Here is a 22,505-nt window from a genome sequence, read left to right as displayed (position 1 = left end):
TTCTCTGTCTTTTCTACCAATTCCTTTTCATCTCCTCAACCCCCACCTGTTGGAGTGCCTCAGAGCTCAGTCCTTGACTTTTGTATCAACTAAGTGCAAAGTGATCCCTAAGTGATCTCATCCAGGCACATGACTTTAAATACCATCAGTATACTGAAGATTCTTATGTTTACATCTCAGCTTGGACTTCTCCCCAGACTCTCTATTTGTTATCTTCACTTGGTATCTCAAATTCAATATGACCAAAACTGAGCTATTGATATATACCCTCCAATCTGTTCCTCCCACAGGCTTTCCTACCTCACTTAAGGGCAACTCCTTTTTTCTAGTTTTGCAGTTAAAAACGTTAGAGTCATGCTTGACTCCTCTCTTTCACATTCCACATCTAGTAAGTCAGCAAATACTGTTAGCTCTACATTTAAAATATACCCAGGATTTGACCATTTTTTATATCTCTACTACCACTGCTCTACTCTAGTCCAAGCCACTACTACTTCTCATCTGAATTACTGCAATAGCATTCTAAGTGCTTGTCCTACTCTGCCCTTAGGCCATTATTTACCCAGCTACGGAAAGTCAGAGCAGTCACATTTCTGCTCAGAACTCTCCAACAGCATATAATTTTTTTGGAATAAAAAGCTAAGTTCTTGAGTTAATACCTATTCTTTTCAAATTATTCCAAAAAATAGAAAAGGAATGAAAACTTCCAAATTCATTCTATGAGGCCAGCATTACTCTGATACCAAAACCACATAAAGACACCAATAAAAGAGAGAACTACAGGCCAATGTCCCTGAGGAACATAGATGCAAAAATTCTCAATAAAATACTAGCAAACTGTATCCAACAATACATTAAAAAAACAAGTGGGATTTATTCAAGTTCAAGTGGGATTTATTCCTAGATTGTGAAAGTGGTTTAATATTCACAAATCAATCAATGTGATACACCACATTAATAAAAGAAAGGATAAGAATCCTATAATCATTTCAACAGACAGAGAAAAAGCAAATGATGAAGTTCAACATCCATTCATGATAAAAACCCTCAACAAAGTAGACTTAGTGGGAACATACCTCAACATAATAAAGGCCATACATGAAACCCACAGCTAATATCATCCTCACTGGGGAAAAAACCGAGAACTTTTCCTCTATGGTTAGGAATAAGACAAGGATGTCCACTCTCACTACTTTTATTCAACATAGTACTGGAAGTCCTAGCCACAGCAATCAGACAACAAAAGAAATAAAAGGCATCCAAATTGGCAAGGAAGAAGTAAAACTTTCACTATTTGCAGATGACATGATACTATACACAGAAAACCTGAAAGACTCCACTGAAAAAATGCTAGAATTGAAACACAAATTCAGTAAAGTCACAGGATACAAAATAAACATATAGAAATCTGTTGCATTTCTATATACCAATAATGAAGCAGCAGAAAGAGAAATTAAGGAATCAGTCCCATTTACAATTCTACCAAAAACAATAAGATACCTAGGAATAAACCTAACCAAATGGGTGAAAGACCTGTACTCTAAAAACTATAAAATACTGATGAAAGAAATTGAAGATGACACAAAGAAATGGAAAGACAATCTGTGCTCATGGATTGGAAAAACAAATATTGTTAAAATGTCTATACTACCTTAAGCAATCTACACATTTAATGCAATTCCTTTTAAAATACCAACAACATTTTTCACAGAGCTAGAACAAACAACCCTAAAATTTGTATGGAACCACAAAAGACCCTGAATAGCCAAAGCAACCTTGAAAAAGAAAAACAAAGCTGAAGGCATCACAATTTCAACTTCAAGTTATATTACAAAGCTGTAGTAATCAAACAGTATGGTTCTGGCACAAAAATGACACATAGATCAATAGAAGAGAATAGAAAACCCAGAAATGAACCCACAGTTATACGGTCAATTAATCTTTGACAAAGTAGGAAGAATATCCAATGGGAAAGAGAATGTCTCTTCAACAAATGGTGTTAAGATAACTGGACAACATAAAAAAAAAAGAAACTGGACCACTTTCTTAGACCATACACAAAAATAAATTCAAAATGGATGAAAGACCTAAATGTGAGACAGGAGTCCATCAAAATCCTAGAGGAGAACACAGGCAGCAACCTCTGTGACCTTGGCCACAGCAACATCTTACTAGACACATCTCTGGAGGCCAGGGAAACAAAGGCAAAAATGAACTATTGGGACTTCATCAAGATAAAAAGCTTTTGCACAGCTAAGGAAACAGTCGACAAAACCAAAAGACAACTGACAGAATGGGAGAAGATAATTGCAAATGTCTTATCAGATAAAGGGCTAGTATCCAAAATCTATAAAGAACTTATCAAACTCAACATCCAAAGAACAAATAATCCAATCAAGAAATGAACAGAAGACATGAACAGACATTTCTCCAAAGAAGACATATAAATGGCCAACAGACACATGAAAAAAATGTTCAACATCACTTGGCATCAGGGAAATAAAAATCAAAGCCACAGTGAGATACCACCTCACATTGGTCAGAATGGCTAAAATTAACAAGTCAGGAAACAACAAATGTTGGTGAGGATGCCAAGAAAGAGGAACCTTCTTACACTGCTGGTGGGAATGCAAGCTGGTGCAGCCACTCTGGAAAACAGTATGGAGGTTCCTCAAAAAAGTTGAAAATACAGCTCCCCAGTGACCCAGTAATTGCACTACTAGTTATCTACCCCAAAGATACAAATGTAGTGATCCAAAGGGGCACCTACACCCCAATGTTTATAGCAGCAATGTCCACAAAACCCAAACTATGGAAAGAGCCCAGATGTCCATGGACAGATAAATGGATAAAGAAGACATGATATATATATATAATTGAATACTACTCAGCCATCAAAAATGAAATCTTGCCATTTGCATCGATGTGGATAGAACTAGAGGGTATTATGCTAAGCGAAATAAGTCAATCAGAGAAAGACAATTATATGATCTCACTCATATGTGGAATTTAAGAAACAAAACAGGATTAAAAGGGAAGAGAGGAAAAAATTAAACGACAAAATCAGAGAGGGAGACAAATCATAAGAGACTCTTACTCATAGGAAACAAACTGAGGGTTTCTGGAGGGGAGGGGAGTGGGGGAGATGAGGTAACTGGGTGATTAAGGAGGGCATTAAGGAGGGCATGTAATGTAATGAGCACTGGGTATTACATAAGATTGATGACCTCTGACCTCTCTGACCTCTACCTCTCAAACTAATAATACATTATATGTTAATTGAATTTAAATTTAAAAAATTGTTTAAAAAGGTGCTATCAATGATAACTACACTAAAATGAGAAAAAAAACCCCAAGAAATAAAGATATAGGCTACAAGAAATAATAGATTCAACACAAGAGGAGAGACAAAGGAAAAAAATAGGATAATACTTAGTAAAATTCTAGGCTCTCACCATGCAGAATGTCTGGAGAGTGATCTACCAAACAGAGGCAGAATGAGCTTGACTGAAGGAGATCAAACCAGAACCTGGTTTGTTGCTCATAAAGCTCACCTGGTATGTTGGCTTATAAGGAAAGGACTTCTGCACTTTTGAAGAGTTCATGAAACAATTATAACAGGAAATAGAAAACTAAACACTATGTAGCTTAGTTATGAACAACATTTGTATAGTAATACGTAAAATAATGGTCAAATGATTTGACCAAAAATTGAAGATGCGTAAAAAGGAATGGCTCAATCAGTTGATCTCAAGGTTGTGAGTTCGAGCCCCATGCTGGGTGGAAATTTATTAAAAATAAAATCTTGTTTTTGTTCTTTTTTAAAAAAGGAATGTGGGTAAGTAACATACAGGAACTGAATCCAGATTTTTCATAATAAAAAGGTTATATATAAACACCTAAAATGGAATAAAACAGTATAAGCATATTATTTAGAATTATGAATAGAAATAATTAAAGAAAGAGATAAGAGTTGAAAGAAGTTGCCTGTGAGCCTGGCTTAAGAGAGACAGAACAAAACAGGACCCTCAAAGTCTACTAGTCTTCATTTAAGCCTTGTAGTAGTATTTGACTTTTTAGGTTATATAAATGCAATTTCAATACAAGTAAAGAATTAAGGTCGGCTTCCACCATGGCGTACCATGGCCAGGGCCAAAAAGTGCAGAAGGTGATGGTTCAGCCCATCAACCTCATCTTCAGATACTTGCAAAATAGATCTTGAATTCAGGTGTGGCTTTAGGAGCAAGTGAACATGCGAATAGAGGGCTTTATCATTGGTCTTGATGAGTACATGAACCTCGTATTAGATGATGCCGAAGAGATTCATTCTAAAACAAAGTCAAGAAAACAACTGGGTCGGATCATGCTAAAAGGAGGTAATATTACCCTGCTCCAAAGTGTCTCCAACTAGAAATGATCAATGAAGTGAGAAATTCTTGAAAAGGCCATGTAGTTCGTTTTTTTAGATGTCCTTTGTTGGGAGTGTAGTTCTAAAACATTGTTTTGATTACCTTTACGTTATTACCAGAGGACAATAAATGCTGTGAGATTGTTTTTATTAAAAAAAAACAACTAAAATTTAAGAAGTTCAAATAAAATGAAAAAATAGTATTATAGAAATGTCATTTAGAGTTACGGAGGTAATAAAAAGAACCGACTACAAATAGGTAAAAGACAGGGGCACTTGACTGGCTCAGTCAGTAGAGCACGTGACTCTCGAACTTGGGGTTGTAAATTTAATCCCCATGTTGGGTGCAGAGATTTAAAAAATGGTAAAAGACAATGTTTACCACTGAAAGGTTGGATTGGGGGCTGACTTGTTATGACCATAAGCTTGATTGCTTTTACAACAAAAATAAATAAAACCATACAATACGTCATAAGTTTTTGATGTGGTGACTGGTGACTAACATAACATAAGAAAATTAAAAAAAAAAAAAAAAAACAAAAACGAAAAAAAACCCAAAAACCAAACCACAGTATGGGTTGGTCAATCATGTATCTGTGAGAACAGGGTAATACTCAATAGCAATTGTGAATTAGCCTGTTTTTATTAAGGTCACTTATGCAAACAAAAAGAAACTACTGCTATTTTGAGAAAATGGACATGTTTCCTCTTTAATGTGATGATGTTACAGTGATTTGTTATTTTAAAAACTCAATCTAGTATCTTAATATAAAGGAAAGGTGCATGTTGGTTTTAATAGGAGTTACCCTAGTAGTAAATTTCAAATTCAAAATTGTCCACTTGAATCAGAATGACCTTCCTAGAAGAATTAATCCTCTTGGGATTTTGTTCTAATCTTATTTTAGGAGCAGATTTTCTCTTAATACCAAGTGGAGTTATTTGAGTTCTGACACAGAAATAGCAACGAAACAGTAATGATAAGTATTCGATCAGAACTTTGTGCACCATGGGGGGCTGCATGGAACCCACTCATTAATTACATTGAGTTTACCCAGGGGAAACTGTTTTTATTTTTTAAGATACTTAGACAAAAATTTCACAACATCCCTCAATAACTCATATGTTTTAAAATTTTCTTTTAAAATGTTTTTATTACATATTTTAATACATACTGAAAATAGTAACACATGCATAAGAGATATAATATGGTGATATAATGAGCAACAGTCAACCCACCACTCAATATAAGAACTGGAACACTAGCAATGCTATAGTAGTAACCCCCTAGATGCTCCTTTCCCCATCCCATCCTCATTGTTAAAATACCTTTCTCTATAACTAACTTCAATACTTCCTGTTATGATTTAAATTAATTTCCTCTGGCTCTGTTCTCTGGAGATGAATATTTATGAAACATCTTTGCTTTCACTTACAAAATAAGTGAGCATGGGATTTAGAGTTGATAGATCTGGTTTCAAGTTCAGCTCTGACATAACCTTACTGTGTAACTGTAGACAAGTTATCTAACTCCTCTGAGCCACAATTTCCTCATTTGTAAAGCATTCATTACGTATATCTATTTTATAGAAAATAAATCATTATGATCTTATCTTAGAATCTTTTTGCAAGTGTGAAAAAAAGTAATTACATGTCTGGCTAATTTCTTCATTTGGTAATCTTTGTTTCAAAAACAATTAAACATAATTTAAAAAGAAATAATTCATCCTGTTTTTTTCTGGATATTTTAGTAACTGAATCCAATCCATTCCAATCCAATCAATGGATGATTTTTGGTTGGCTCTGCAGATACTGGTTGTTAAGGTGCTTAATGTCCTGTTTCTTAATGAATTCAATAACTTTCAAAAGACTAACATAAAGATGAAGAAAACAGCAGAAATTGCACATGAGAAATTCATTGGATACTAATGAAGTCTAGATCTTGTGGTTAGCTGGGACAGCATCATAGATACACAGAAAAAGGAGCAATGACTTGAGAAACATTATGTTTTCAACATTCATTTTTTAAAATCATTTTTCTGCTTTAAGAAATAATGTAACCAGCTGTTGAAATAAAGCAGTCCGGAATGTTACCAGTTAGCCTGTCACCATGGTAGCAGCACCTGGGGAACATGTAAAATACATTATTCTAGAAATCCTGAGGTTGACTCCTACATTTGTATGAGCAGACTTGTTTATCTGAAGAGATAACAAATCCATTGTCTTTATACTTCTGAATTGCATGAAATGGTATCTTCTCAAGAGAATATACTACTAGTGTGTGAAATTCCAGGCCTAAGATGGCCAACATCAAATAGTTGCAGAAGTGAAATCAGTGCCAAAAAGACAATAGTATAAAGAATTGACCCTTTATACTTTACTTAACGTTTTAGTATCACATATGATGCTGACGCTAGAAATGGTGACGGTAACAGTGATGATGATGAAAAGGCAATTGTGAGAGAATCAGGACAGAAGATTTAATATTAGTGTTAAATACAATCATTTTAGTACACTTTTGCCCATTCTTTCTTTTTAAAAGATTTTTATTTATTTATTTATTTGACAGAGAGACTGTGAGAGAGGGAACACAAGCAGGGGGAGTGGGAGAGGGAGAAGCAGGCTTCCTGCGGAGCAAGGAGCCCGATGCGGGGCTTGATCCCAGGACCCTGGGACCATGACCTGAGCTGAAGGCAGACGCTTAACCGACTGAGCCACCCAGGCGCCCCAGTACATTTCTGCCCATTCTTCTTAAAGAGCAGTGCTACTTCACTGTCATGTGATGTGCATCCTACGTTGTAGTCCTAAGTGGTGACTAATGTGTTGTGTTGAAATACATGACAGAGTTACATAATTATGTTAATTTTAAAGGACTCTTGTGAAGAAGTATTTTTGCCACCTTGTTTTCACTGTCATCTGAGGATAGAGCTACAATTACAGCATTTGGGTGAAATATGAAATATCCAGTCAAGTGACAGTTTGTTCCTTACTTGATGCCAAAAGACAGGTTTGACTGATTTTATGTTTCATTGACTTGACTAGTTGTTTGACCAAATTGTTTTCTTTGGTATTTTTTAGACACAATTTAAATGGGATAACCAGCTGTGTCGAATTTTGTCTTTAAAACTGCTTGTTCAGCTACTTCTATAATGAGGTTTCAACATGAGGTTGCCCACTGAACTATCTGGCCCAATCCCTGTAATATTATCAGAAAAATACACACAGTGGTATTTTCAACAATGAGGTTGCCCACTGAACTATCTGGCCCAATCCCTGTAATATTATCAGAAAAATACACGCAGTGGTATTAACTTTCAGTTAAGCATGAATTTTGAATGACAAAATAAACTTTGGATGACAAAAAGATGGTTGAGAATTCTTGAGACTCTTTTCTTAATAAAGGTGACTTGAATTTTTTTTAATTTTTTAAATTATAATTCATATTATTGCTATGAAATTTTATAGGACAGATTGCTCTAATCATAATTCATCAATTCTTCATAAAAATACATTTTTACCTATTTACATCACAAAAATTTAGAAGTGACAATCTGAGCTGGTGCCAATGCATACTTAGTCTCTTTTTTATGGAACAATTACCTGGTACTCATAGGAACCTTACCAAGGGAGAAGAGTTTTTATATTCATATTCCATAAGGCTCCTACCTCCAAAACTATGCACTTAGATTTTTCTGTACCATTTCTACTATTTTTATAAGTTTATAAAACTTTTTTCACTTTATGAATAATATAGTATCTGGTCTTTTGGTCAAGAAGTTTTATAGCACAACTAAATATATCTAACAAGGGCTTTTTTTCCCCCCAAATTATTTTAAGATGTACTTCCAGAATAACTGTTAGTAAATTTGAGGGCTAATTTGTGTCTTAGAACATTGCGATACCTATTATTACAATACAGATTTTTAAAAAGTCACAGTCCAATTGTATATTTGTGTTATATATCATGACAGTTTTGTATATTCCATACAATATTTCCTCTTTTGTTATCATTATTATGGGCAATAACTCTATTACTTTTAATAATAGCATTATCATTAGAAATACGAAGATTTAACAGTTTTCATGGTTTTGGAAAATATAATTCAAAAATCTCTTGTAACATGATGGTAGTTTTCTTGCTTATCAACAAAGTATGAAATGGTTACTATATTCTGTCAGCTTGCTATCTCTTACTTTGTATTTTATTATTTCCCAAATGCTAGAGTTTCCTGACATTTATAACATGTAAAAAAATATATTGATGCTTTCATTTCTTTTGGAGTATAAATATGAAGTGGGTCCTAGTCAAAAACATTGCTTCCTTCTCATATATTGCTGTTAGGAGTGAAAATTGGTACAATGTTCATGGAGGGCAACTTGGTTCTATTTGTCAAAATTAAAAATGCTCATACTCTTTGACCCAATAATTTAAACTCCTAGGTTTTTATTCTATAATCTTGCATATGTACAACACAAAATATATGCAAATGAAATTTTTTTTTGCAGCCTATTTGTAATAGTAAACGATGGGAAACAGTAAATGTTATTAAGGACTGTTTAGTTGAATTATGGTGTATTTGTACAGTGGATTACTATACAGACAGTATAAAAATAATGACTTTTATATATACTGATTTCGAACAATCTATTTTTTTAAAGATTTTATTTATTTGAGAGAGAGAGAGAGAGAGAGAGAGACAGAATGCACCTGAGTGGGGAGAGGGGCAGAGGGGGAGAGAAAGAAAAAGGGAGAGAATCTCAAGCAGACTCTGCCCTGAGCATGGAGCCTGAGGCAGGGCACGATCTCACGACCCCGAGATCATGACCTGAGCCGAAACCAAGATTTGGATGCTTAACTGACTGAGCCACCCAGGTGCCCCTGGAACAATCTTTAAGAATGAAAACTCAAGGAACAGAGAAAAGTATATGGTATACTACCTTTAGAGTGAAGGAAGAGGAAGAGAGAGAGGGAACTTATACATGTATGTTGGCAAATGCATGAATTATTGTTGGAAGAATCTCCAAGAGACTGGGTACAATGTTTGCCTCCAGAGAGGGGAACTGGGTAACTAAGGAAAAGGAGAGATTTAGGTTTATATTGAGTATTCTTTTGTATCTTTATATCATGTGTGTACACTTTTCTTTACATATACATACATGTACACACAAATATTTCTAAAAACTAAAAGAAATATAGCCTCATGTCCGAGAAGAAATACACTGTCTGATATTACTTTTCATTTCCTCTTTCCCCTTCCATCACTTGAAGAGGACTGCAGGTCTTTTGTTAGTTGACAAAGAACAGACATTTCTACCTTTAAAATTAGCCTGTGCAATCATTGCCAAGTAATTAGAGAGCGGTTGAACCTCTTACCCTTAACATTTTAAAAGTGTATGGCTTTATAAATATGCCAATGTAGCTGGGTCTCTGCAATCTAAAGAGAAGTGGAGACCTGATAGTTATAAAGGCAGAGAAGAATCCCCGCTGGAGGTTGGAATTGTTTGTGGTCCGAACTTAGTAACTGCCAAATTGCTTCAGTGTACTAATGTACACAGTCTCAGAATGATATTCTAGCATCAGACTATAACTGAATCTCTGAAGATGGTTGAGTTTGCACCATATAAAATATATTCAATGTTACAGAATGTGTACCACATATGTAGAACATATTTAGACATTAGTGGCAGTAGGTTTGAAAACTTACTTCAATTTTAAAAGGAGTTTTTAAACCTTAAAACAATAAAATAACATATCCACAAGGAAAAAAAGGTTAAAATTTAAATACAGAAAAAGAATTATAAAGATTGTCTAACAGTTTATAAAATGCTATCTTGCTTATAGGTAAAGATTGTCTCAGATCTTATATTTTGTGGTCATTCCATTGACTGCCAGAGAGAAACAAGAAAAGTAATTTCCTTAAAAGAAATCTCAAGGACATTGGGGGGAAAAAAATCACACTGTCACATGCATTCTCATAACACAAGGACAAATACATGCAGATCAGATCAGTGCGAACTGACTCATATTTTCCCTTTACTATCCCCAGGAATTCATAATCGGTTTCTCTTCTAACGATGTTTAGTCATACATATGGACTGGTACTTGATCCCCTAGAATGAATAATAATACATACCCCCAGGAGAAAGATGTCTTTGTTTCCTGGATCTTGGAGTTGTACAACATATGGTCTGACAGATTTTAAGCTCCAAGTATCTATTTTTAGACATAATAGTTCTTTACCCTTATCTTTTAATAAAAGAAAAAGTATTTGTTGAGCTGAGACTTGCTTTCACAATAGCACTTCAGCTAGCTTTGTCAGCTTAGAAAGTTTGGTGAGATGAATAATTTAGTCTGTAGGAGTAATATGTCTAGAAAAGAAATTTAAGTAGGGGTTAGATAATACAGGTAATTAATTAAATGATCTTAGGATATCTGATTCATAATGACTAATTTAAATATGTATTAAAAATACATCAAGATCATAAATCATGATTGTGATACTCTTGAGCAATACAGAACACATACTTCATTATATAATAGAAAAAAATGTTTTATGTGCTTTAAAACATTTAAAAATTCTTTTTTCTTTTTTGTCTTTTGCTAATGTTCACAGAGAATCACAGTACCTGGTCAAAACAGAGAACAATCAAACTAAGATTTATATTTAATGTCAAGAAAAATGAATATATTTTAGAACATATGTTTAATTAGACAAATGTTTGATTTGAAAAAGCACTTTTCTGAGAATAGGTGTAGACATTATGATAAGAATTGCTTCTTCAGATTGTCAGAGTAATTAAGTGGGTAAGGGGTACTGTGTCATGATACTGTCCTCGACATTGGGAAAATCATATGTATAGCAGATTCTCCAGGGCCAAAGAAGAGAGTAACTCCTGCCGTCTCACTGATGGCTGGGAAGTCATCAATGTTATCAAAAGAAATGGATGTCATTAAAATCTGCCTTCATATTCATTCCTCTCCTTTGGGAAATCTTAAGAACAGCCCCTGTGACATTGGAAAAGCAGACCTCTTAGTTAAGGGAGTGCCTAGGTATATTCATGCAGTCCTCAATTTACAGATGAGTTGGGTTCCAAAACTTTGGTACTCAAGTGGAATTTTCAACTAAGACAACGTTATAGGTGGTGCTAATCTTCTAAGAATACAGTAGGCCCCCCTTACCTGTGGTTTCACTTTCTGTGGTTTCAATTTCCTGTGGTCAACCACAGTCCAGAGGCAGATGATCCTCCTTCTGACGAATCAGCAGGAAGTCAACAGTAGCCAAACACTATGTCACGATGCCTACGTCATTCCCCTCACTTCTCATCATGTACGCATTTTATCATCTCACATCATCACAAGAAGAAGAAGGGTGAGTACAGTACAGTAAGATATTTTGAGAGAGAGACCACATTTACATAAGTTTTGTTATAGTATATGTCATAACTGCTTTTATTATTAGTTATTGTTTTTTTTTTAAAGATTTTATTTATTTATTCGACAGAGAGAGACACAGCGAGAGAGGGGACACAAGCAGGGACAGATGGAGAGGGAGAACTGGACTCCCCACTGAGCAAGGAGCCCAATGTGGGCCTCGATCCCAGGACACTGGGATCATGACCTGAGCCAAAGGCGGACGCTTAACGACTGAGCCACCCAGGCGCCCAATTGTTGTTACTCTCTTACTGTGCCTAATTTATAAATTAAACTTTATCATAGGTAAGTATGTATAGGAAAAAACAATAGTACATATAGGGTTCAGGGCTATCCATGGTTGCAGGCATCCACTGGAGGTGTTGGAACATATCCCCTGAGGATAAGGGGGGACTACTGTAATCCACAAAATGAAGTGTTATAAGAAATAGTAGTAGAAAAAAAAAAAAACACAGTAAAAACCAAAACCGTTGTAAAACAAGTATCAAAGCAGAAAACAACAAACTGATGAAAAAAACACTTATGATGGGGTGCCTGGGTGGCTCAGTTAGTTAAGCGTCTGATTCTTGATTTTGGCTCAGGGTCATGAGATGGAGCCCCACATCAGATTCCATGCTGGGCATGGAACCTGCTTAAGATTCTCTCTCTCCTTCTCCCTCTGCCTTTCCCCCACCTCTCTCTGTCTCTCAAAAAAAAATAACATTTATGTTAAATGTTGGTTTTTGACTGAAAGGTTTTATTAGAGGACAACAAAGAAAATAGAGATTTTTGTGGGAATTGTGACGAGTTTTTTTAGCACTTTCATGGACTCTAAAGGTTGTTTCCCTTTTCACACCAAAACTACACTTTAAAAAATGTCACTTCCCTTTATTCTGGTATTAGTCTTTTTTTTTTTTTTTTTAAGATTTTATTATTCATTTGAGACAGAGAGATACAGAGAGAGAGAGCATGAACAGGGGGAGGAGCAGAGGGAGAGGGAGAAGCAGACTCCCTGCTGAGCTGGCAGCCTGATGCGGACCCAATCCCAGGACCCGATCCCAGGACCCGATCCCAGCATCCGATCCCAGGACCCTGAGGTCATGACCTGAGCCGAAGGCAGACACTTAACTATTTGAGCCACCCAGGCACCCTACTCTGGTATTAGTCTTATGCTTAGGTGTGATCACAGTCATAGTGAGGGAGGTTTGTAAAAATGGATCAAGAGAGAGAAGACTCTGGAATTAGCTAAATACAAGTTCAAAGAGGGAGAAGAAAGGAAAGGAAGTTAAAGATGAAATGTCTCTGGGAAACTAAGGTATCACCAATAGAGGTGCATGTAGTCAAATAAAGAGAAACATCTGGCTTGACATACGTATGGCTGAGAGATGTTAGGTCAGATAATTAATTTCCTATCCATGCCCGTCACCAAAGAGACACTCTTTACTCAGGACAACTTTGTTACCGAGGTTTGAGCAGGGAATGGCGGGAAGGACAGAAGGAAGTGGGAGGGCATCAGAGTAAACACCTGCTGTTTTGCTTCCCCAGCAACTGTTTCGCCTTCTTTTACTCTCCGTGTTCCTTTGGGGTAGGAGCTTAATCACAAGGAATAACAACAGCCTTTAATTGCTGGAACTGGGAGTCCAGGCCACAGTGGGATTAAGCCCTGAGCTGCTGAGCTGCTGAGCTGCCAGCCTTGAATTTTCCCTGGCTGGGAACAGAATCCAGAGTGGGGCCTTAACCAGCAAGGGAAAATTAAGCAACTCCAGTGTCTGAAGTATAGTAGTTCTCAATTGTGGCTATACATTAGAATCATCTGCCGAGGATTTTTTTAAAAAAGGTTTTATAATTTATTTGTCAGAGAGAGAGGGAGAGCATAAGCAGAGGGAGTGGCAGGCAGAGGACGAATCAGGCTCCCCGCTGAGAAAGGAGCCTGATGTGGAACTCGATCCCAGGACCCTAGGATCATGACCTGAACCACCCAGGCATCCCTCATCTGCTGAGGATTTAAAAAACAAAAACAAAAAACTAGACCAGTATCTGGGCCCCATGTCAAACCAATTAAATCAGAATCCCTAGAGGTGGAGAGTTGGGCTTCAGTGTGTGTAAAAAGCTCCCTGGGTGATGTGCAGCTAGGCCTGAGAACAGCAGGATATGACAGTGACAGAGTGAAAGGATCAAGTGTCCAGCTGCTGGGAAAAAGTGAAGAGGGAAGCTCTACTGGCAGCTCTGAGTAGGGAACACGCATGGTCAGTCGGCTAACCTAGTGTCAAAATGGGATCTGGAGGACTCAGAGGGCAGCAGAGGGACACCAGCCATCTGAGCAGAGAGTGGAGTCAGGAGTGCAGTGAGGAAGGCTGGAGGGCAGTAGGCAAGGCTTCCCGTTCCTTGTTATTTGGTTCAGGGGCAGCCTGAAATTCTCTCCTCAGTAATCATTTGACAAGCAGCCCCATCTCCATCTCCTCTTCCCAGTGTCTACACGACAGTCACCCACCACCTCTGTACAAGGAGAGCAAACCTCCCACTCAACAGAATTACAGAATTTTAGAGCTGGAAGGGACCTTCGATATTATCTGGTTTAACACTTTTCTTTTGGACTGTGAATATCTCCACAGACGTGTTAAAGGCAAGGAGTGTTTCTTATGCTTCATTGTTTCTCTAGTGCCCACAGATGGATAAATATTAAATGACCAACTGAATGAACAAATTTTCAGATGAGGAAGCTGAGTTGCATAGTCAGTAAATTAGTCAGTTCATTCATTCACTTAATACCAGTACAAACAGAAAGCTTTAGATATCCATAAGGATGGATGTACAGTGACTATAGTTAATAATCCTGTATTGTGTATCTGAAATTTGTGGAGAATAGCTCTTAAGTATTCTTAGCACACCATAAAATAATCATAACTATGTGAGATGATGGATGTGTTAATCTGTTTGTAAGGATTTGTGGTAATCATTTCACAATGTACAGGTATATCAATCATCATGTTGTACAGCTTAAATATTATACAACTTTTATTTGCCAATTATACCTCAATAAAGCTGAGAAAAATAAAACTAGCAAAAGTTGCAATATACTCATAATTTTTGCTTTAATTTAACATAATGTGTTTTTTCTTATAATGGATATTTGGTATTTCATAAACAAAAATAAATGCTTGCAACTGGAAAGAAAGAAACATAAGAAACTGCATATTTCTGATGATCTTAGAAATACAAGTAAATTTAATCCAACCAACACTTTGATGTACTTATTAGTAAAGGCATGGTATTAGGTGCTATAAAAATTAGTGGAGGTTAATTATTAAGGGCCCAGGCTCTGGATTCAAAGTGCCTGGGTTGGATTTCTGGTTCCTACTTTTTGGCTGTGTGATATTTATTTATTTGTTTAACCTCTTCATCCCTCCCTTTTCTCAACTGTAAAATGGGAATAATAAAATATGCCTTGCAGGGATGACAGTACCTTATGCAAAATAAATACTAAATATTATTAGCATTATTTAATATTATCTGCTGTTTTGAACCCCCACTACGGAGAAGAGTGGGACCTGCTACCTATATGGGACTTTATTTTGCTGAGCTTCATGCTGGGTTTGGGTGTGCCAATGGGAGCTAGGGCTGAAGCACCTCTGAATTTAGGTAAAATAATGCGGAGAGGAGTTTGAAGTCAGAACGACAGGCCAAAAGGAAGAAAATGTGAGCCAGTGGGTCTAACAAAGGATCTGAGAGTTGTTTTTCTGTGTAGTGTGGTAAGTCATCTCCATGACAAAACCTGCAGTGAAGTCCACTTTGCTCACTAATGTTTTCAGGTGATACGGTTTACTTTGGCAGAACTCAAAGTGGTTCTGGGTCTAGCAGGGAGGATGTACATGGTGCAGTCGGAGGATGGGAGAACAGTTGGCATCTGGGTTCCACAAAGAAGAATGAGACTCAGTCTGTGCCCTTAAGAAATCACGGTATCATGCAGGGATTGATATGTATGCACCATATTAATTTAAACACAAGGCAGAATAAATTTGGTGTTATACTGATTGCACAAAGTGCTACAGAGATATGGAAATGGGAGAGATTTACTCCAAATGGGGGTTTGGAAAAGCTTCAGGGAGAGATGGTATCACACTTTCTAGGTTAAGAGACTGTTATGGACTGAATATGTTTCCCCCAAAATGTATACATTGAAATCCTAACATCCAATGTGATGATATTAGGCAAGGGGCCTTGGGAGGTAATGAGGTTATGGGGCTGAAGCCCTTGTGAAGGGGATTAATGCCCTTATGAAAGAAACCACAAAGAGCTCTCCTACTCCTTTCTGCTATGTGAGGACACATTGAGAAGACAGTCAACTACCAGGAAGTGGGACTTCACTGAACACCAAATCTGCCGCCACCTTGATCTGGACTCCCCAGTTTCCAGAACTGTGACAAATAAATGTCTGTTGTTTAAACAACTTAGCCTATGGCATTTATGTTATAACAGCCCTAACAAACCGAGACTAAGTGCCTAACAAGTGGATATGGTGAGCAGAGAAGTGAACAAAGGATCGGAGGCAAAGAAGTGCAGTGCTGTGCTTAGGAAACTGTGAGACTATCTGGTATTAGAAAACGATGCCAAAAACCCACTTCCATCTCTAGACATTTTGCTATGTAAACTACCACTGTTATGTGCAGCTAAATACAATCCTGATAGAGTGCTCAGTAAATATGTGCTAAATGAATAAACAGAGGAATGAGAAGAGGACTGGACTGGGAGATCGCACCTCCAATTCTGGCTCACCAACTGTAGTAGTAGACAGAGATGTTTTTGTCTGCCCAACTTACCTTTCTTCATTCTTTTTTTAAGATTTTATTTATTTGTTTGAGAGAGAAAGCGAGCACGTGAGCGGAGGTGGGGAGAAAAGTGAGAAAGAGTAAGTATAAACTCAAATACAGTATAGGCCGGGGGTTAAGAACACAGGCTCTGGAAGCAACAACCTGGGTTGAAATCCTGGTTCCACACACGTCAGCTTTATGTTCCTGAAAAAGTCACTTAACCCTTGTAAGCCTCAGTTTCCTCATCTGTAAAATTATACCTACCTCATAGGTTGAAAAAAGGAAAGAATTTTATGTATAGGAATATTCCGGAAGAATATAAACAAAATGTAAATAGTGATTATTTCTAGGTGATGGAATTATGGGTGAATTTGTTTGCCCTCTTTTTCTAATTTCTATAGAAAAATATTTCTATTTTTATAGTTTCTACAGTGAATTAAAATACTATTTTCTGAGTGTCAGCATAGCATCACAGTTATGATCACACACTCTAGAGTTGGACTTCTTAGGTTCCAGTTACTTATTAGCTGTGTGAGCTTGGGCAGGTTACTTAGCCTCTATTTCAGTTTTGTCATTCATAAAATGGAGATCATATTATTTCCATCATAGACGTAAATGGATTAATACAGGTGACGTGATTAGACCAGTACCTACCAGATAGTGTTATATGATGTTTTCAGATATTATTAACATTTTTCTCTTTTATGTCCTTTTCCTCAAAATGCCTATTCTTTGGATGCTTTAAGTCAAGAAACTAGGTTACAGCTATACAGTAGCTCACTGTAGTTTAATGCAGGTGTCCGCAGACTACGACCAGCGGCCAGGTGCTCTATGAGCTAACAGTCTTTACATTTTTAAAGGATTGTGAAAAAAGAAAGAAAGAAAAAAGAAGAATGTGCAAATGAGATAGTAAATACTTTAGGCTTTGTGGACTACATACCCTCTGGCCCTTTATAGAAAAAGTTTGTTGGCTGTTGGCTTAATTTGTCTCCCCTTTCAAATATGTTTAGGATTTAAAACCACCATGCTATAAACACCAAGGACTAAATTTCTAAGAGTGGAATTTGAAGAAATACTGTAATTAGGAAGGGAGATAGTTTTGGACAAGGAAGATTTTATTCTATTTTGTGAATATTTGCTCCTCTGCTTTGTGGTAAGATCACTTTTTTCTACCAGTGATTAAGAATGGCTTCACAGTAATTGAAAGCATGGTACTATAGGATCAAACAACCCAAAAGGTACTTAAACTCACCAGGCTGAATGGGATCTCAAATGATTATTGTGTTTCTCTCAGCCAACTCTGTCATGCTGTTGGTGGCAGTCTAACTACTGTGGGAATCTGGGATCATATCAGGTCTGGAATCAGCAAATTTGCCAGACTAAGTACTCAGTTCCTTGCCGCAGCCCTTGTGGTAATGAGTGTGGGAGTGGGAAGGCTGACTCAAGGATCTCTCTAGACCCCAGTCAGGCATATTTCAGAGAAAGAAAGTTGCCGCTAGTCAAATCTTTAGATTTCAAAAGAAATTCAAAGTTGTTAAAAAGCAATTGTTTTTGAAAAGGGGGGAAATTAAGCTACGTTGTTTGTTGGGGTTTTTTTTTTTTGGTTGTTTGCAAACAGAAAGAGTGTTAACCTGTGATTATCAGGGTAACTTTATCTACTGTTTTACTCAGCAGTAAGCAATTTGTAGCCTTTCCATGTGTTTTCATAAGCACACACGATAACCTCAAGCAAGAGAATGGGAGAAGAGACATGATGTTCCTCTGAGGACTTCAAACTACACTGGTAGGAAGCTGGTAGGTCTGTCCAGGAAGTTGCTGTGGGGTGGGGGTTGCATTTGTCTATTGAGTCCAGGAGTCTGGGTATTGCTGTAGAGGGTGGAGGGTGGGGAACTAGAGGGCTACTTCCTTTCTGACCTTAACTGGGTCTGCTGAGATTCAAACATGAGTGGTCAACCAAGGGGCTGTGGTGTGCCAAAAGCCTATCTGCATGAAAAACTAAGGATACTTCCTGGGCAGAGCGGGTCAGGCAGACACTTTTGACATAGTGAAAAAAAAACCTTAATTATAAAAGGGCAGAGGTGCTTCTGAATATAGCATAGATTCTGTACTCCGACTTGACTTTCATCTCACCGCCAGAATGTCTTAAGTCCTACTTGGGGAGGGAGGGCGCCAGAGTCCCTACTTTCCCCTGCAACAGACTTTTGGATGAAAAAAAGAGGGAGGAGATGCTCCAATACAGACTTGGCAACTTTTTCTTTTCTCAAGTAAAGGCATTGAAAAACGCATATGCCATCTAATATTACCATGGTTTCAGAAAAGAAAATTGTAAAAGGGATATATAACAAAACAAATTTAACTTAAAAACTGGATTACTTTAGACTTTATAAAAAAACTTTGAAAGACAACTTTAGAACAGCTTCTAGTGAGACAGGGCAGGGACTGGACTTGGGTCTCCTCAAACCTGACTGTGAAATCTAGCTTTCCTGGACAGCTGAAACTCTATGCCTCTTCAGTAGTACATCTTGCAGGAATGTGGAAGCAGGATGATTACCTCACGGAGGGACTGAACTACGAAGACAAAGAAAGACTGAACCAAACTAGTCTGCACCCAGGTGGACCCCCCGCCCTGACTTTTCACCAACTATTCCCCTCATTATAATACTAAAACCTACACACATGGGTGGAGATTTAACATGCTAAATAAATAGACTTGTGACATGTGAAGAAGCATAAATTTTAAGTGTGCAGACACCAAGAAATCCCTGACTCTATATGTCTCGACATCACTCCTTTCTCTTTTTAGTCCCTTTAAAAACTTTCCCTGGCCTATATTAGGGGACTCAGTCTGAAGAACTCCTTTGTGCTGTCTCCCTTGTGCTCCAGAATAAGCCCCAATAAAAGCCTTGCCTGGAACTTTCTTTTGGCCTCCAGTCAATTCCTACTGTTCAGAGAGCCCAAAGACCAAGTGAGTGACACTAGGAAAAACACCCCTCCACCATGTTGCAACTACTTATCCCTTTTCTTCTCTGTTTCTTCATCATTGCTTACTCCCTGCCTCTGGTCTCCTACCATACACAGCCCTCCAATGTTTCCAACCACACTTCTTAATTATATCAGCTTAGTAGGGCATGGATCAGCTATGGTCTTGGGGAGGTCAGATGAGGGGAAGCATGCAGAGCAGCAGACACTCAGGCTGAGTGAGACCTATCAAGGGAAATAAGGTCAAGGAGGGCAGGGGCTTTGGCTTGTTTTCCACTATATCCCCCTGATTCTGAAAACAAGGTCTGGAATATACAGGTGTTTAATAAATGTTCACTGAACCAATGAATAAAATACAGGCAAGGTATATATAGGTTATACTGTAATACACCACTAATGACAGTGAGGTAGTAGTCACCGCCTTACTGGAGGTAATGACGACATTTCACAAATCATTAAATATTAAACCTCTTTGCAGAAATAGGAGAAGGAAAAAAATTGCTAATACACCATGCTAATCCAACCATCATTATACCTTTGCTGCTATTCTTCTCAGTGTTTTATAATATGCATTTAAAATTTATTTGTAATCAGAAAATTTTGGATAGGAAATACAGCACTTATTTTCAAAAGAACCAATCTCCTTTACCTACACATATCACTAAAAACAAACTTAAGTGATGTCGCCTAAGTAAGTCTGAACTAACCTTTGATAATCTATATCAGTGCATGTGGTATAAATCATAGAAGACTTACTGGTTAAGGAGGTATAACACATGTATTCTCTTGCTGACTTCTATTGTAAGGGTTTCAATGTCTCATCGGCAAAATGAAAGGATTCATAATGAGGGAGTCATAATCTCAAAGGCCTTCTTAAGTCTGAAATTCAATGATTCCTAGAATAGATTTTATTGTTTAACATTGATTGTAAAGTGGCTTATAAATATAATATTTATATATTTATGCATGTCAGTTTATATATTTATATATGACAGTAAATATAAACTCAGATATAAGAGCTCCTTCCATGCAGAAATAGATTTTAGAAATTCACATAAAGACCACTTCTAACATTTCAGGACTACTTTTTACCTGGAGGGACAGCAGTGAGTAATTTCACTTACCAGAAAGGCTGATTATTGGTAAAGTTCCAAAGGTAAATCTTTACCCTTGTAAGCCAATAAAACAGAAAATTAATTCAAAACAAAGTGACAACATACCAGCTAGCTCCTAGTCTAAGGGACAGAGTGAAGATAAAACATTAATTGGTGCAGAAATGAGATAAAGAAAAATTTATCATATGCTCCTACATGGAGTAGGGTAAAGCAGGACATTCTTCCTTGCAGTAGAATTCAGGATCAACCCTCTCCTCCACTTTTTGTTTTTCTCAAGACCAAATCACTTCCTCTGGAAAATAACCTGGCAATTTGAGGATTATTTCATTAATTTAGATATAATCTTTCTTTTGGAGAATTCAGCGGAATTGCTTTGAACTGAAGTTTAATCTCCATTGCTACCACCCCCAGTCAAGTGAGAATGACAGGACCAGGAAGATTTAAATAAACAACGCCTTCAAGGGTGACAAAAATGCTTTTCTGCTGTGGAGATTAAGTTTCTGTTGAAACTTTAAATAGCCTAGTCTCGTCACAATTTCAGAAGCAGCATAAATAATTCGTGCTGCAAGCTGTTAAATCGAAGTATATCAAAACTGCTTCCTAGCCTGAATGCTGAAGCTGAATTAGGACTAGCAGCCACACTCCAGGATTTCCAAGGTAGCTCAGGAAAGAAAGAGAATCTGGGACTCTTCAGGAGCCCCAGATTGCACGCGTCTTCCGACACCAAACGCCAAGGTGTTTACCAGCATATGTTAACCATATTAATAAGCATAATTACCCTATCAGGTTGCAAAATTCATGTATACAATAGCGACTTTCCTACCGCACGTCGCCAGCAGGCAATGGATCTCTGCAGCCACCCTCAGCCCCAGGCCCGGGCCTCGGGGAAGCCCATGGTCCCGTGTCCCTCCAAAACCAGCCCCAGGCCGCCTGTTCCCAGAGTTCACCACGGTCTCTTGCCGCCCCCTGCTGGGCTCTTCGCGTCAGGCTTGCAGAGGGCTGCCGCGCGGCCGCCGGGGGGGCGCAAAGAAGGCGACGTCACCTCTACGCGACCGGAAGTTAGTCATTCATTTCCGCCTCTCCGTCCCGCCCCAGGCCGTAGAGGCGGAAGTAAAGCCATCTACCGAATATTAATACAGTCCAGGTTGAGGTCTGTGGCTGGCTGCGCTTATGCTCTTTTTTTTTTTAGAAGTGGGTCTGGGTGATTTTGGTGTACGGAGTCCCCTTCCCGCGCAGCCCTTGGCGAGTCGGTTTTGGGGAGGAAGGGGGAGCGGGAGAACCCATGGAATGGAACCCGTGTAATTACTATATTAAGTGAGCTAATACAAACTTGTGACAGAGTTCTGCCTTTTTCCCGATTTTCTAATTTTAGGAATAATCCTTACCTTTAAGTTGTGGGGTTGAAGTAAGATAGTATATGTGAAGCACTTAGCTCCGGTTTTACAAACAATGCGTGATTACGCCACCTTTTCCCATTAATACTCGGGCGTGTTCTTGCCGTTTTCCTCTCGGTATGTCTGAGATGCTTAGTACGTAAGAGGTGACGCTTTTCACAAGGACGTTATGCAGTGTTAGCTGGGATCGATTTCTTTATTCTGTATCACGAAGTGCTGACAATATTTCGTCCTCCACCCCCCCGCCTTTTTTTTTTTCTTTTTTTTTTTTTTGCCATTTTTAGGGACAGCTGTTTTCCAGCTCTTCAGGAGAAATGCAACATCCTTTCTAAGACAGATTAGGTAAGAAATGGATTGCTGTAAAGATCTCCAAACTTCCCTTGTTTTATCAAA

General features: G+C 37.7%; 2 protein-coding genes and 1 pseudogene across 10 annotated transcripts in view; 2 read left to right on the top strand and 1 right to left on the bottom strand.

Annotated features, from left to right (window-relative positions):
- The window catches only part of AKAP9 (A-kinase anchoring protein 9), a 197,807-nt gene extending 176,172 nt beyond the window's left edge, over positions 1-21,635 (bottom strand). For 2 of the 3 annotated variants that reach the window (XM_078059241.1, XM_036113321.2), the window contains exons 1-2: positions 21,497-21,608; positions 20,360-20,499 (exon numbers count right to left, since the gene is read on the bottom strand). In XM_078059241.1, coding sequence (XP_077915367.1) covers positions 20,360-20,381 — 22 coding nt within the window. In that variant the 5' untranslated portion in view covers positions 20,382-20,499; positions 21,497-21,608. Of the gene's footprint in view, positions 1-20,359; positions 20,500-21,496 lie in introns of all 3 variants that reach the window. The other variant, XM_078059240.1, reaches the window with a different exon arrangement.
- LOC118549092 (small nuclear ribonucleoprotein E pseudogene) lies at positions 4,125-4,493 on the top strand (annotated as a pseudogene).
- Positions 21,563-22,505, top strand: part of MTERF1 (mitochondrial transcription termination factor 1) — a 204,873-nt gene continuing 203,930 nt past the window's right edge. For 4 of the 7 annotated variants that reach the window (XR_013442745.1, XR_013442744.1, XR_013442746.1 and 1 more), the window contains exons 1-2: positions 21,771-21,868; positions 22,397-22,454. Coding sequence is in view for 1 of the 7 variants with exons in the window: in XM_078059246.1 (XP_077915372.1) it covers positions 21,612-21,868 (257 nt within the window). In the remaining 6 variants the exon portion in view is untranslated. The other 3 variants (XR_013442749.1, XM_078059246.1, XR_013442747.1) reach the window with 3 other exon arrangements.

This window comes from Halichoerus grypus, chromosome 12, assembly GCF_964656455.1.
Source record: "Halichoerus grypus chromosome 12, mHalGry1.hap1.1, whole genome shotgun sequence".
In the NCBI taxonomy this organism is placed as follows: Eukaryota; Metazoa; Chordata; class Mammalia; order Carnivora; family Phocidae; genus Halichoerus; species Halichoerus grypus.
The sequence above is the reverse complement of the archived record's forward strand: the minus strand, read 5'-3'. Positions and strand labels throughout refer to the sequence as shown.